A 12398-nucleotide genomic window follows, 5' to 3' on the forward strand; every position below is an offset into this window, starting at 1 on the left:
TTTCTACCCGTTTCCAGAGACAAAGACAGCTTACCTATCACTGAAATAAGCAGTCTTTTTTTTTTTTTTCCTGTAGAGGAACCATTCCTGCTGCTTTGTGAACTTATTTCTTATCATGTCCTGCATAATTTAAATGCCCCCCCACCCACACACACATACACCTCCCATTCTTTGAAATGAGAGTAGTTTATTGTCCTAGTGAACAGTGTACCATTTCCCTGCCCTGAAATTAAGTTTTCTTCCACCTGAAGCTCCTTGGTTAGAGACTCTGAAATATAGTAGGAAGGTGGTGAGGGACTTGAGGGGCAGGCGGTGTCTGACGGGGTAGGAAATGGACAGGGGAGGGGGTCATTTTAGCAGAACTACCTGGGTTTGAGTTAAATGCTAGCTCCACCTTGAGCAAGTTAATGCACCTCTTTAGGTCTGTTTCATTATATGTGGTGCTACAGACAATAACGGCACCCACTGTGTAGAGTTGCTGTGTGGATTCCACACTAAGTGCTTAGAACCTAGCTTGGGACGTTCAAGTGCTTTTTAAGTATCAACTATTATCGCCGTTACTTTTAAAAGTTGGTAAAATGCTCTTCCTCTTCATTCTCCTTGCAGCTAATGACAGTGACGTTTGTGTGGATCCTCTTGAGGAATGGTAGGTGCTAAGACTAGGTGGCTGGCACAGATGACCCTAAAACATTTTCCCACCCAACACTTAGAGAGATGCATCCTGTTACCAGAGCAAGTTTAAGTGTGGCCCGATTTTTTTTTTATCCCCAAATGCCCTATATGTCACTTTACTCACACCCTTACCATTTGTTGTAACTGCCCCAGTACTGTCAGCCTCTCCTACCTGGCAATGACCCCTTTACCTCCATGTCTTCTGCCTTTTCATCTTTAGATATCCATCATTTCCCCTCTCCCAAACTGTTCTTCCACTTCTCTGTCTCAGGGTGGTGCTGCTGCTCAGCTAGCTGCTCAAGCTGTCCTCTTCCCCACAAGACCAACAACTTTCTACAAGGTCTCCAGGTACGGTATGCCTTATCACTCTAAATTCTCTTCCTAAGAGATGAAGAAAGCTTTCCACCTCTGCCCACGCCCCACTCCCCACCCCGCCCCAAATGCAGAGCTTACTAAACATTGTTGCTTAAAACTGCTAAGGCACTTCCTGTTGCTCTTAGGATGAAGTGAAACTTCCCAACTTGGCTCCCTAGGGCCTCTACAACCTAGCCCCTGCCTCCCTCCCTCCCTCCACTCATCCTGAGTCACTTTCCCCTCAGCCCTGCCATGCAGCAGCACTAGACTCCTTTGTTTCTCAGACTGAATGTGCTTTCTTCTGCCTTTGCACTCACATGCGTGGTGTCCTGCCCCTTAGCCTCACTTTCCTGGCCCTTCACATCTCAGCTTAAATGCCATTTTATCCTAAAAGAGCTTTCCGAATGTGCCCCCCCCCACACTTCTACTTCCCGAATCATAACCAGCACTGCACGGCCGTCTGCCTCCCCAGCACACTGGAAACCAATGCAGGCCCCCAAACAGATGCACTTGCTCACCAATGAATCCCAGCGTGAGCACGGATTTTGTGGTCCCTCGTCATTGTAGCAAAAACTGTCCCCCCATCCCATCTCCTCCATCTCTTGCCGGGCACCCCTCTCCCCAGTGCCACTGCTGCTTCCCTTCATGAACTGCTACCCACATCTTCTCTCTTCAATCTAGGGTTTCTACTAAATCTTTATGGAAGGATCACATCTCTCACAACTACCTCATAAGAACTTTTTTTTTATTATTTAGAAATGCAGTTATATACATAGAACAATTAAAATTAAATTAAACTTTGTACAAATATTAAAATACTATCTTCACACCCACTGCAATGTACAGGATACCAAAAAATATATATATATAAAATAAAATAAAGCAAACCCAAACTGATTGAGTGACATCCTGCTCAGAGTCAATGATGTGTCATTTTGAATCATTATATATGAGTACCATTCTGCAAAAATCCCATAGTGGTGCGATAAGAAGCCGGGGCAGGGTGTGGTGGGCGGCCACGCAGTTTGCCTCCTTCTCTCCTTGCTTGGTGACCCAAGTGCTTTGCCCCTGTATCTCCTCCAAAGAGCTCTGCTGCCTGGCGCATGGCTCCACCCTGGGGTTTCCGTTCAAAATTCTACTAGGTTTTCAACTGGAGATTAAGAGTTGTTTCCCAGCAAAGCTGAGCCTGCTGCCTTTCCCCCTCAGTCCACACATCTGCCAAGCAAAATTCTTCCTGAGCCCCTCGCTGGGCACCAGCAATGGCTGTCCAAATGCTGGGAGCCAGGAGCCCCAGCAGGCCCCATGAGAGAAGCTCCCAGCCTCACTGTCCCCAGCAAGCACACCTGGAGTTCATCAGGAAAGCCTGCATCTCACTTCCCTTCTGGCCCTTTATTCTCTTTAAACAGGCGGGGGGGAGCAGCAGGCAGGGAGGGAGAGGCAAGGATGTAGAAATGTTTGCAGCATATTCTACTGTTGATGTAAGGGTGTTACCTGGAAGTGAAAGTGACATTGTTGCATGGAAAGCACTGGTCTGAGAGCTCAGCTGAGACTGGGAGGGGAAAGGCTGAGTGCTATGGATCCCCGGGTCACCACTGACGAGGCGGGAAGAGAATACCCTTGTCTATCTGCCATCCAGCTTCTCCACGGAACTTTAAGGCGGGGGGGGGGGGTGGCGGGGGCAAGATGAATGGGGAAGATAACGTTAGTTCCAGTTCTGTTTGCAAATGGAGTGTTAGGAGAACGACACTGAAATGCCTTAAACAACTGAGAGACTCACAAAGTGGCCAGGACTCAGCACATTTCACAGTTCGCACTGAGTGAAATGGGAACAAAGCACACACAATTCGGAAAATGTAAGAGATAGAGCCTACCTGCTAAACTAAGGCATTGAAAGGGATGGAAATTTTAAGTGATTTTCACCATATACTGGCCCTTGTAAGTCACTGGAATGTGACTGCAAGTTGCCAGGATATAAAACCTGTATTGAGTCAGCGCACATGTGCAAATAAATACCTTTTTAAAAGTCCTTTGGTGCTAACAAGCCCTCTGCTGGACTTCCCTAGAGGCGAGCCCCAGGGAAGCCAGGCTATGGAGTTTTCCCACCTGCTGCAGGCTCCTCTGGCAATCTCCTTCCTAACAGCCTCCACCTGACACCCCCGTCTCTCAGCCAGGCTCCACCTCAAGGCAGCTGTGAAGTCCCTAATCCCTTAAAAGGGATAAAGCCCAGAAGCCCCAGAAACAGCAGCACATGGCTGAGGGCTAAAAAACTGCTTGGGGGAGGGGGGACTAACAGCCGTCATGGATGTCAGTAGCAATGAGAGGCCTGCTCCTGCACCCACAGGCCCAGGGCCTCTGGGAGGTGGGCCTCATCAAAGTCAGTGAAAAGTGGGAGGCGGGGAGGGGAGACTCCCATTTACCCCGACCTCTTTCTTTCCTACCATGTACACAGGTCTGGGCTTGTGATCCCCAGGACAGTGTCAATGGTGGGTGAGGCGGCTTTTCAATTTTTCAAGAACTGTCGGTAACTTATGTGGCTGAGTAAACTCAAACAAAAAGTGCAATCTCTTAGAAGGGAAAAAATTCAGAATAATGATGTAAAAAAGAGTAAGATCTTTAAAAATATATATATCGTAGGCTAGAATTCAGGTTTTGGAAGAGGGGAAATAACAGCTGCAGGCTCAGCAGTGAGACCTGGGACCCCCCACCATCTGCCCCTGCCTTCTTTGTTGGGGGAGACAAGGACACACACACACATCGCCCCGTCCCGTGGAGGTGGTGCAGAGCCCCAGGGCCCAGGCATCACGGTGAGGCAGCTGGATCTTTAAGGACCCACCCTCCAGACGGGCCCAGAGCCAGTGACTGCTGGCAGGCACTCTCTGGAAATGGCATCTTCTGAGGCCAAGGACAGCTCCCTGGTTCATTTCATTTCCCTCAGAGGCTTCTGTGTTCTAGTTCTGGCACCTTCAACAACCTGTTCCACATCTAACCATGCTGGCCTGGGCTTTGGGCACAGCATGCGGGGGGCTCCTGGGTGGGGAAGGGGAGAGAGGTGGGAGTGGCTGACAAGTACAGCAGGCACTGCCCTTACCCTGAGAGAAAGAAAGACTATGAATGGCCAGGAACGAGCGGGTAGTAAAGTGCGTATGTGAGAGCAGAGGCAGGAGGCTGAAAGGCCGTCCCCTAACCTTCAAGGCCACCCACTTCTGGAGCTACCCTGTTCGGTCAGGTGCTGAAAATACACCAGGCTCTTTATAACTTTTACCACCCCAAACAGAAAGGCTTGGAGGAGAAGCAGAGGCGCAGCATGGGGTCAGCTTTTAAGTTTCCCAGCCGCAATGCTTCAAAAACAAGCTTTACTTAATGCCACACCTTCTGCAGATGGCAGCAGTTTGGCCAAGCTCTGCCAGCTCAGCCTTGTCGGCACTCAAGACATAGCTGAGGGAAAGATCTCAGCAGAAGCATTTGGAACACTGAGCCCACTCCTTCAACACCAGGGCCCCAGAGCCAGGCTGCTTTGCAACTATTCACCCGCTGCAGGCCAGCAAGGTGGGAGTGTGTGAGGACAGTCTCTCAGCCCCTCCCCCAGCTGCCGGGAAGACTGGGGAGTTGTCAGCTGTGACAGCAGGAGGGGACAGCAGGGGAGGGCAGAAGTAGGAAAAGCAGCAGTGCAGCAAGCAGTAGGATGCTTCCTGGGAACAGTTACTAAGGCACGTGGCTGTGGTGAGGACGACCCTCAGGACAGGGGCTGGAGCTACCTACAGCTGCCTAGGGACTTAGTCTGTGCCTCTCAGGTTGCCCTTTGTCACCGTGAACCCAGACGGGGCAACCCGCCCTGACTGCCAGTGACCAGATGATGTTCTGTGGCCTATCAGTGACTCCCATCTCAAGGATGACTCACTTCAGGCCCCTGTGGGCAGCAGGAAGCAGAAGCTGCCTGGGACAAAGCCCAGGAGGCTGCAAGCAGCCCCCTTACATCCCAGGGAAAGAGAAAGCAGAGGCCAGTAGGGCCGATGCTGAAGTGGGAGGGGAGAACCTGCATATTAGGAAGACAATAATTGTCAGCCACCTTCCTACCCTCCCTTGGGATCTTCTGGATGCTTCCTGGACACTCAACTCAGCAGGGCCAGGCGGTGGCACCTCTCAGCTGGATAGCCAGGCGCTGGGACAGCTTTGGCAGGATTTCCCACAACATCCATCCTCAGCCAAGGAACTGTGCCATCAGTGTCAACCAAGGGCAGGCCCAGGAACCCAAACTCGTGTCCCAATTAGAGCTACTCTTGTCTCCACAGCTCTTACTCTTGAATCTGCTCCTGCTAAGGGTAGCGGTGCCAGCCCTCAAAGGAAACAGATCCAGGCCCAGCCCCTTATATGGCAGGGGGCAGTGGTTTAGCCACTAAGGCTTGTAGGACAGCGACAAGCCTGAGTGACAGGAAAACTGGATGGGGTGGGAGGAAGGCACAAGTAAACACAGCAGCTCTCAGGCCCATGTGGGCCAGTAGGAGCTACCGCCAAAGAGCTGGCTGGAGGGGACCCAGAGGTTCAGGGAAAGGAAGAGTTCAATCCAGCACATTCAAATATGTCCCCGACACAGACGGGAAGGCTGGGCCAGGCAAAAAGCCAGCTGTCTAGCAGGCAGATGGCGAGAATCTTCCTTGAGTTTCCAGCGATGTGGGTCTGCAGGCCTTCAGAGATCCACAGATCCACAGGTGGTAGCTCAGGTATCTGGGCAGGGTGGCTGGAGTACAGGGTGCTCAAACTCACGGAGAGAGGGAAAAAGGACAGAGAGGACCATTGCAGAGAGGAGAGGCCGGTGGCAGCCCTCATGCTTCTTTCAACAGTGGGATATCTGCAGGTAGAGAAAGAAAGTACAGTCGTTACCCCATGTGGGTCTCTCTACTATAGCACACCTGATCCCAATGCAGGGGTCCCCACACAGCCTCTAGTTTAAAGAAATAAAATGCACTACTCACACACTTCTAGTCTAAATCCTCGTTGTTTTTTTAGAACTCTCTTACTCATCTCTCCCTCTGCCTATGTGATAAAATCGGAATGTTCAGTCTGCTATTAAAACCCCTTCTGGTCCCACCAACTTGAACTCTTTCCTCTGCCTTAACTGTTGGTGTAGTTTCTTCTCTTTCTGTCCTTAATCTCATCCTGAGACTAGCAAGCCTTGCTTGAATCTCACCTCCTCCTTAATGCCATCCTCCAGCTGTGTGATAGTGAATAAGTCATTTACTCTCTCTGGGTCTTAGTCTCCTTACATGTCAGTGGAGTTAGACTGATGTCTCAAGGTCTTGACTTCCTATGGTACCGTCAGTCCCAGATATCTAAGGGATGGCCTGCGATGAACTCAATAACCTATGTTTTGTTTTCCGAACCCTTCAATTCTTAGTTCCATTATTTCTCGAGTATTGCCCCCATCTTCCCAACTGACTGGCAATCCATGCAGGCAGAGAGCATGTTTCATATTTCTCTGTATTACCCCTGCAATCTAATCTGACACCAGGTATAAGAAGGGCTCTAAAAAATGCTTGACTGATACATGGAACAAAGTAAGCAGCAAGGAGGAGAAGGGGGAAGAACAAGGATCATCTTGGCTCCTTAGGAGGGTAAGGGCTGAGATTTGCACTTGGACATGTCAATCTGTGTGGACATAAAATATATGTGCATTCAGAAACACAGTATGTGTGGCTGGCTGCCCATGGGGTCGATGGCTTCCACCTTTCAAGCTGGGTCAAGTATTTAGTGGCCCTTTTTAGCTCTATATCCCACCAATTAAAAAAAAAAAAAAAAAGCATGTTAACAGGGAAACTCCATAAATGATCTGCATTCAAGAAATTCCAACTTCTTTACCTTCAGATATTCTAAACTTTAGACACTTACTGTGCCCAGGATTCCCTGGAAACAGAGTTTTCTCTAAGGCTCTTTTAGGTTAGGGGGTTTTTGTAAATGGAGACGTGCTCACTGTCAAACGGGAAACATCTAGGTTTTGTCTGAATCCTGAACCACACGTGATTTCATCTAAAGATATTTTTTAAAGTGACAAAGTCAATCCCAACATTCAACTCTCCAGGCTCCAGCAAAGGCAGAGGTGTCAGGAGGTGGCATTTCGTTCTATGGCTGGTTGGCCACCAAGGACCTGGAGTCATCTGGGAGGCTGTATGGCAGCATGAGGTTATAAATGTAGACTTTGGAGCCACATCCATCTGGCTTCAAATTCCAGCTCAGTCACTTACTGGTGGGGCAAGTGACTTACTGGTACTATTGGAGCTTCAGTTTCCTTGTCTGTAAAATGGGGATAGTACCTACTTCTGCAGGATCATCATAAGGTTTAACTAAGATAGTGCAAGAAAACCAACCAGCACAGGACCTGGCACTCTCTTATTTAAAATGAAGCGGCTGAATGCTCTGGAAAAGAGACAGGCTCCAGTTTTCTCTGTACTATGACCCCACACCTCCTTGTCATTCCTGTCCTTTCAAGAACATAAAAACTATAATGAGAGGATGGACCCCACCTCCACCTCCAACCAGCTGTCTACCCTTTGATTTAGCACAGCCCGGTGGCCATGGATAATTTTGGAAACTCCAAACTATCAAAACAGTGAGAGTCTCTCCATACAGAGCCTACAGAGCTACATAGAGCTGAGGGTGAAATCCTATTTTGCAGGCTAATACCCCAGGTATTATCTTTCTTTGCCCCTCAACACACCAATTATTAGAGAGGCTCACACTCCTTCCTCACTCTCAGCAAGGACCTTGGGCCTCTAGTAATTCATGATCAGCGCAGACCACCTACCATCTGTATAGTCCTCCGATGTGAGGGATAAAAGGCTTTGTATGTCACTGTTCTCTGAATCTGGCGCTTCTTTGTGTGCCAGTTGGCTGTTCCCTGAGCCGGCCACCCAGGAAGAGGTGGTTGCCTGATGCACCATAACAGTCTCTGAGCCCCGAGAGCCCCAGGCTTCACATAGTCCAGACTGGCCTGGGGCCTCCTCCTCTCCACCTGCAGAGGAACAGGCCCCCTGGTCCTGCAGCTGCTGCTCCCTTGGCCCATTCCTCCCACTAGGCTCAGACCCTTCTGACAGCACAATCTGCACTCTGGGGTCAGCGGGCGGCACACAGTGACCGGAACTGCCATACACAGCCTCTTCATACGACGGTAGTGCAACCTGGACTCCATCCACCATTATGGAGACCTGGTCCCCAGATATCCCCTGGTCACGCCTGCATCCAGAGGAGGAAAAGACAAAGGAAGAATTAAAATACACACACAGAGACAAATAAATACCATAATGCTAACAACAAACATCCCTATCACTTCTCATTTCCTCATCCCTATAACAGGTATCCTAACCTTCATAAAAATCATTTTTGCTTTTAATTTTAATAGCTTTATTGCCTACACATGAATCCTCTAACACCACAGTTTAGTTCTGCGTATTTCTAATTGTTGTATGAATGGGACATATAGTAAATTTGTGTGTACATGTGTATGTGTCTGGCTTCTTTTACTCAACATTACGTTTGTGAGATTTACATATGCAGACACCTTTTTGAAGATCATTTATTATACACATAAACTTTTTAAATAAAAATCTAAATCATTCTGAAAGTTGAAGTCATTATTGGGTACACACCTCCCAAGAACCTCCTCTCCTATATAACTATAGCATCATTGCATCCTGAAAATTGAACATTGATATAATACTGGAACACAAATTTCCCCAATTACCCACAAGTATATCCATTTCAGCTGTTATTTGTTTTCATCCAGGACCCAATTAAGGATCATGCCCTGCATTTAGTTGTCTTGTCTCTTTCATCTCCTTTAATCCAGAAGTCCCCTTAGATTTTCTTTCATGACAATGTCATTTTTTACAGACTCCAGGCCAGCTGTCTCCTGGAATGTCCCACCATCTGGACTTGTCTAATTGTTTCCTTGGAATTAGATGCAGGCCAATTTTTGCCTAGAACACTACATAGGTGCTGTGTCCTCCTCAGTGCATCACAATAGGAGATGCACAGTCTATGACTGGACGATATTATTATTGCTAGATTGTTATTAGTTCTCAATTTCCTCATATGTACTTGAAGATAAAATCTGTGCTACCCAATTGAAACGGTGTACACACTGAGGATAACAGAAGTGGCACTCATAAAAGTGCTCAGAAGTTTCTGGAAGGAAGAGAAATTTTGATGGCAAGGTGGCATAGAAAGTAGTATATATTCTGGCATGTGCTTAACTTTTGTCATTCAAAATAATTTTTGTTTAAAAAGTAATACGTGTTCATGGTACAAAATTTAAACAGAGTCTATAATGAATACTAAATCTCCCTTCCACTCAAGTCAGGCAAAAATCAGCTAGTTACTTTTAACAGATTTACTAGTTAACTATGAGGGGGGAAAATTCCATAATTTGAATGAAATGCCAAATACATCAGTTTGACTTAATGTGAAAATAGCTGATTCTTTTAAGTAAACAGTCCCTTCCAAATCCTTTTTATTCTACTAATTGTTTAACAACTTTTAAAAATAGCTGCTACCCCCACCCCTAAACAAAACAAAATTAAAAGAAAGAAAAAATCACACATAGTACATAGTGATTAAACTAAGCCTGGTTCTTATCTGTAAATTCCAAACCAGGAACATTTTTAGTGTAGTTCAGTCTGTTTCTTTGTGCCTGTGGGTGACAACAATGACTGATGAAGGGCCGTGAATGCACAGAAACTGTTCCCACTAGAGGGAATGAGGAATTGCCAGGGCAGTCCAAGCAAATGCGGAGGCCATGGCGGCCTGGGAGAGAAATCCACCCTAAGGGATCCACTCGGGGCCACTCCCCACCGTTTGCCACCTGCCCTTCCCAACCACACCCACCCAGTCTGGGATGATTTGTGGCTAATGCACTCGACCATAAAAAAGAAAGTGACAAAGTTGGGCAAGAAAACCAATTCCTCTGTTTCTAGTATGGAATAATGCAGTGGCTGCCAATCCTAGGGGCACATTAGCACCACCTGGGGAATTTAAAACAAACAAACAAACATTAATGTCAGGCTACCATTCCAAACCAAATAAATCAGAATAGACGGGGATGAGGGCCCAGGTGTTGGCATTTGTTTTTAACTCCCCACAGGAGCTGCTATATTCAGCCAGGATTGGGAACCAGGTGTACAGGGAAGTGGCCCGTAAATATGAGCCTGCATCAGAAATACCTGGAGGAACTGTGGAACCATGTCACTGAGCCTCAATCCCAGAGTTTCTCACTCAGCTGGTCTAGGGTGGGGCCTGAAAATTTGCATTCCTAAAAGTTCCCAGGTGATGCTGATGCTGCCAGAATCACCCTTTGAGAACCGCTAATGTAGGAGAAATGATATGATTTAGGAGCTGGGCATATATGGGCTCAAATCTCAGCTCTATCATCATTACAGCAGGAGTCCTTAACCCCTGGGCTGCGGACCAATACCAGTCTGTGGCCTGTTAGGACCTGGGCCATAGGAGATGAGCGGTGGGCCAGCGAGCGAAGCTTCATCTGTATTTGCAGACACTCCACAGCACCACCCCCTCAGCTCCACCTCAGATTATCAGGCATTAGATTCTCATAGGAGCACTGGTCCCTGGTGCCAAAAAAGTTGGGGACTACTAATCTAGAGGGATGACCTAGAGTGGATGACTTAACCTCTCTGAGCCTTAGTTTCCTTATCTGCAAGGTTCCTGTGAGGATTAAGACAATATATGCAAAGCAACAAGCACAGTGCCCAGCACATCCAGGAGTTTAACACATGGCAGGGCCTACCCCTTTCCCTGGGCACCTACAGACCAACAGAGGCTGAGAGACATACCAGCCACCCTCTGCCAGTCGAAGGCCAAATCCCACAGCAATGCCTGCCACCCACTGCAACTAGGCTCACCTGTTGTGATGGAAAGACTTCAGCTTTGGCTGCAGCAGCACAAACAGCACCACGAGGAGGAGAATGAGCGCCACGGAGCTGGCAGTGGAAGCCACTATGGACAGTGTGGGGACCCCGAGTGACGTGTTGGTGTCTTTGTCTACAGAAACAAGCCATTATTAGAAGTGGTTTGTATCCGGACACATAAAACATGAACTCGACAGCTGATCTTACCAAAGGCACCCTGCATGGTGCCACGCAGAGACAAGCCAGTCAGGGCCATTTTAGGAGTAACAGTGCAGAGCAGCTTATACACACACATGTAAAAGGGTCATTCCTCTACCCTGTTCCTGAATCTAATATTCCCTTCACTACAGGCCTTTGAGGACCGATGCCTAAACTCACTCACCTAGAGATCTTATCTTTATAAACCGTTTTTGATGCTCTCCTGAGTAGCCATTTAAATGGACACATTCTACCATCTTAAGTCTCACCTATCTTTTTTCCCACATAGCAGGAAAATTTATGATAACTGGGCTATAACAACCCCCTGTTATAAGATCCTGTAGCTTTAGTTTTAACTCTCAGGCCAGTCTCCTCCCTTCTCTGGGGTGTCATGGCCTCTGAGCCGGAGTATGACACACAAGGACGGCTGTGTGACACACTTCCTGCAGGCAGCTGGATTTTTCTGTCATGCATGAAGGAGGCAAGATGGGGGAGAAGCCTTCCATCCAGCAGGACTGTAGCTCCATAACAAAACAGTCCATTATCTTTCAGGAAAAAATAATATAAAAGAGACACTACAAAAGGTGTTATCATTGTGCTTGTGTGTTAGCAAAACATGGTTAAAGGTCACCAGCACTTGGTTAGGCAAACAAGAGATCCTGAGCATCAAAGAGATCTTATATAGCGGAATATATGTCGTAGTAAAGCTTCCAAGTCCCTCAGTGGCTCAGCTGAACCACAGTGAGACACGCACCAGAAACCCTCGAAGACAAGGAAGGGAGACTGCAGGGCACAGGATGCTCCAGAGGAAGCAGGCATCACTTCCCATGAGTGAAAAGAAAGCAGAGCCCCTTTCTCATCTGCCAAACTGACCCTCATTGAGATGGCAGCTAATCTCCATGGCTGGTTTCCACTCGCCATTCTTACACGTCAGGTATTTGTAATCACCCTTCAACATGTAGCCTTCAGCACATAGGTACTCGATGACACTGCCAGAGTTCAGGGGGTCTCTGCAGGGCCGGGGGTGGCAGACAAAGCCACCATTTTCTGGCTCCGGGGGCAGGGAACACACTGTAAAGACAAAGAGAGAGAGACGGTACAGCGGTGAGGTTTTTCGGTGGGGGCCCTGTCAGTGACTCAGAGGACAATTCTGAAAGCCTCAACAAGAAACCACGAGGAGCACAAGGCCAGCCTCTCAGAAAGCCCGCTGGCAAACCCTGGAAGTTCAGGTTGCCACAGAGAGAGAAGTGGGCTGGCAACCGG

At 48.0% G+C, this 12398-nt stretch overlaps 1 protein-coding gene across 3 annotated transcripts in view; it reads right to left on the bottom strand.

Moving 5' to 3' along the window:
• Positions 1-1759: 1759 nt before the first annotated feature.
• The window catches only part of SUSD6 (sushi domain containing 6), an 88419-nt gene continuing 77780 nt past the window's right edge, over positions 1760-12398 (bottom strand). For all 3 annotated transcript variants that reach the window (XM_011383667.2, XM_023526845.1, XM_023526846.1), the window contains 4 exons: positions 12009-12206; positions 10932-11070; positions 7823-8250; positions 1760-5872 (listed from right to left, as the gene is read on the bottom strand). In XM_011383667.2, coding sequence (XP_011381969.1) covers positions 5847-5872; positions 7823-8250; positions 10932-11070; positions 12009-12206 — 791 coding nt within the window. In that variant the 3' untranslated portion in view covers positions 1760-5846. The remainder of the gene's footprint in view (positions 5873-7822; positions 8251-10931; positions 11071-12008; positions 12207-12398) is intronic.

Source organism: Pteropus vampyrus, unplaced genomic scaffold (assembly GCF_000151845.1).
Source record: "Pteropus vampyrus isolate Shadow unplaced genomic scaffold, Pvam_2.0 Scaffold15, whole genome shotgun sequence".
Lineage (NCBI taxonomy): Eukaryota > Metazoa > Chordata > Mammalia > Chiroptera > Pteropodidae > Pteropus > Pteropus vampyrus.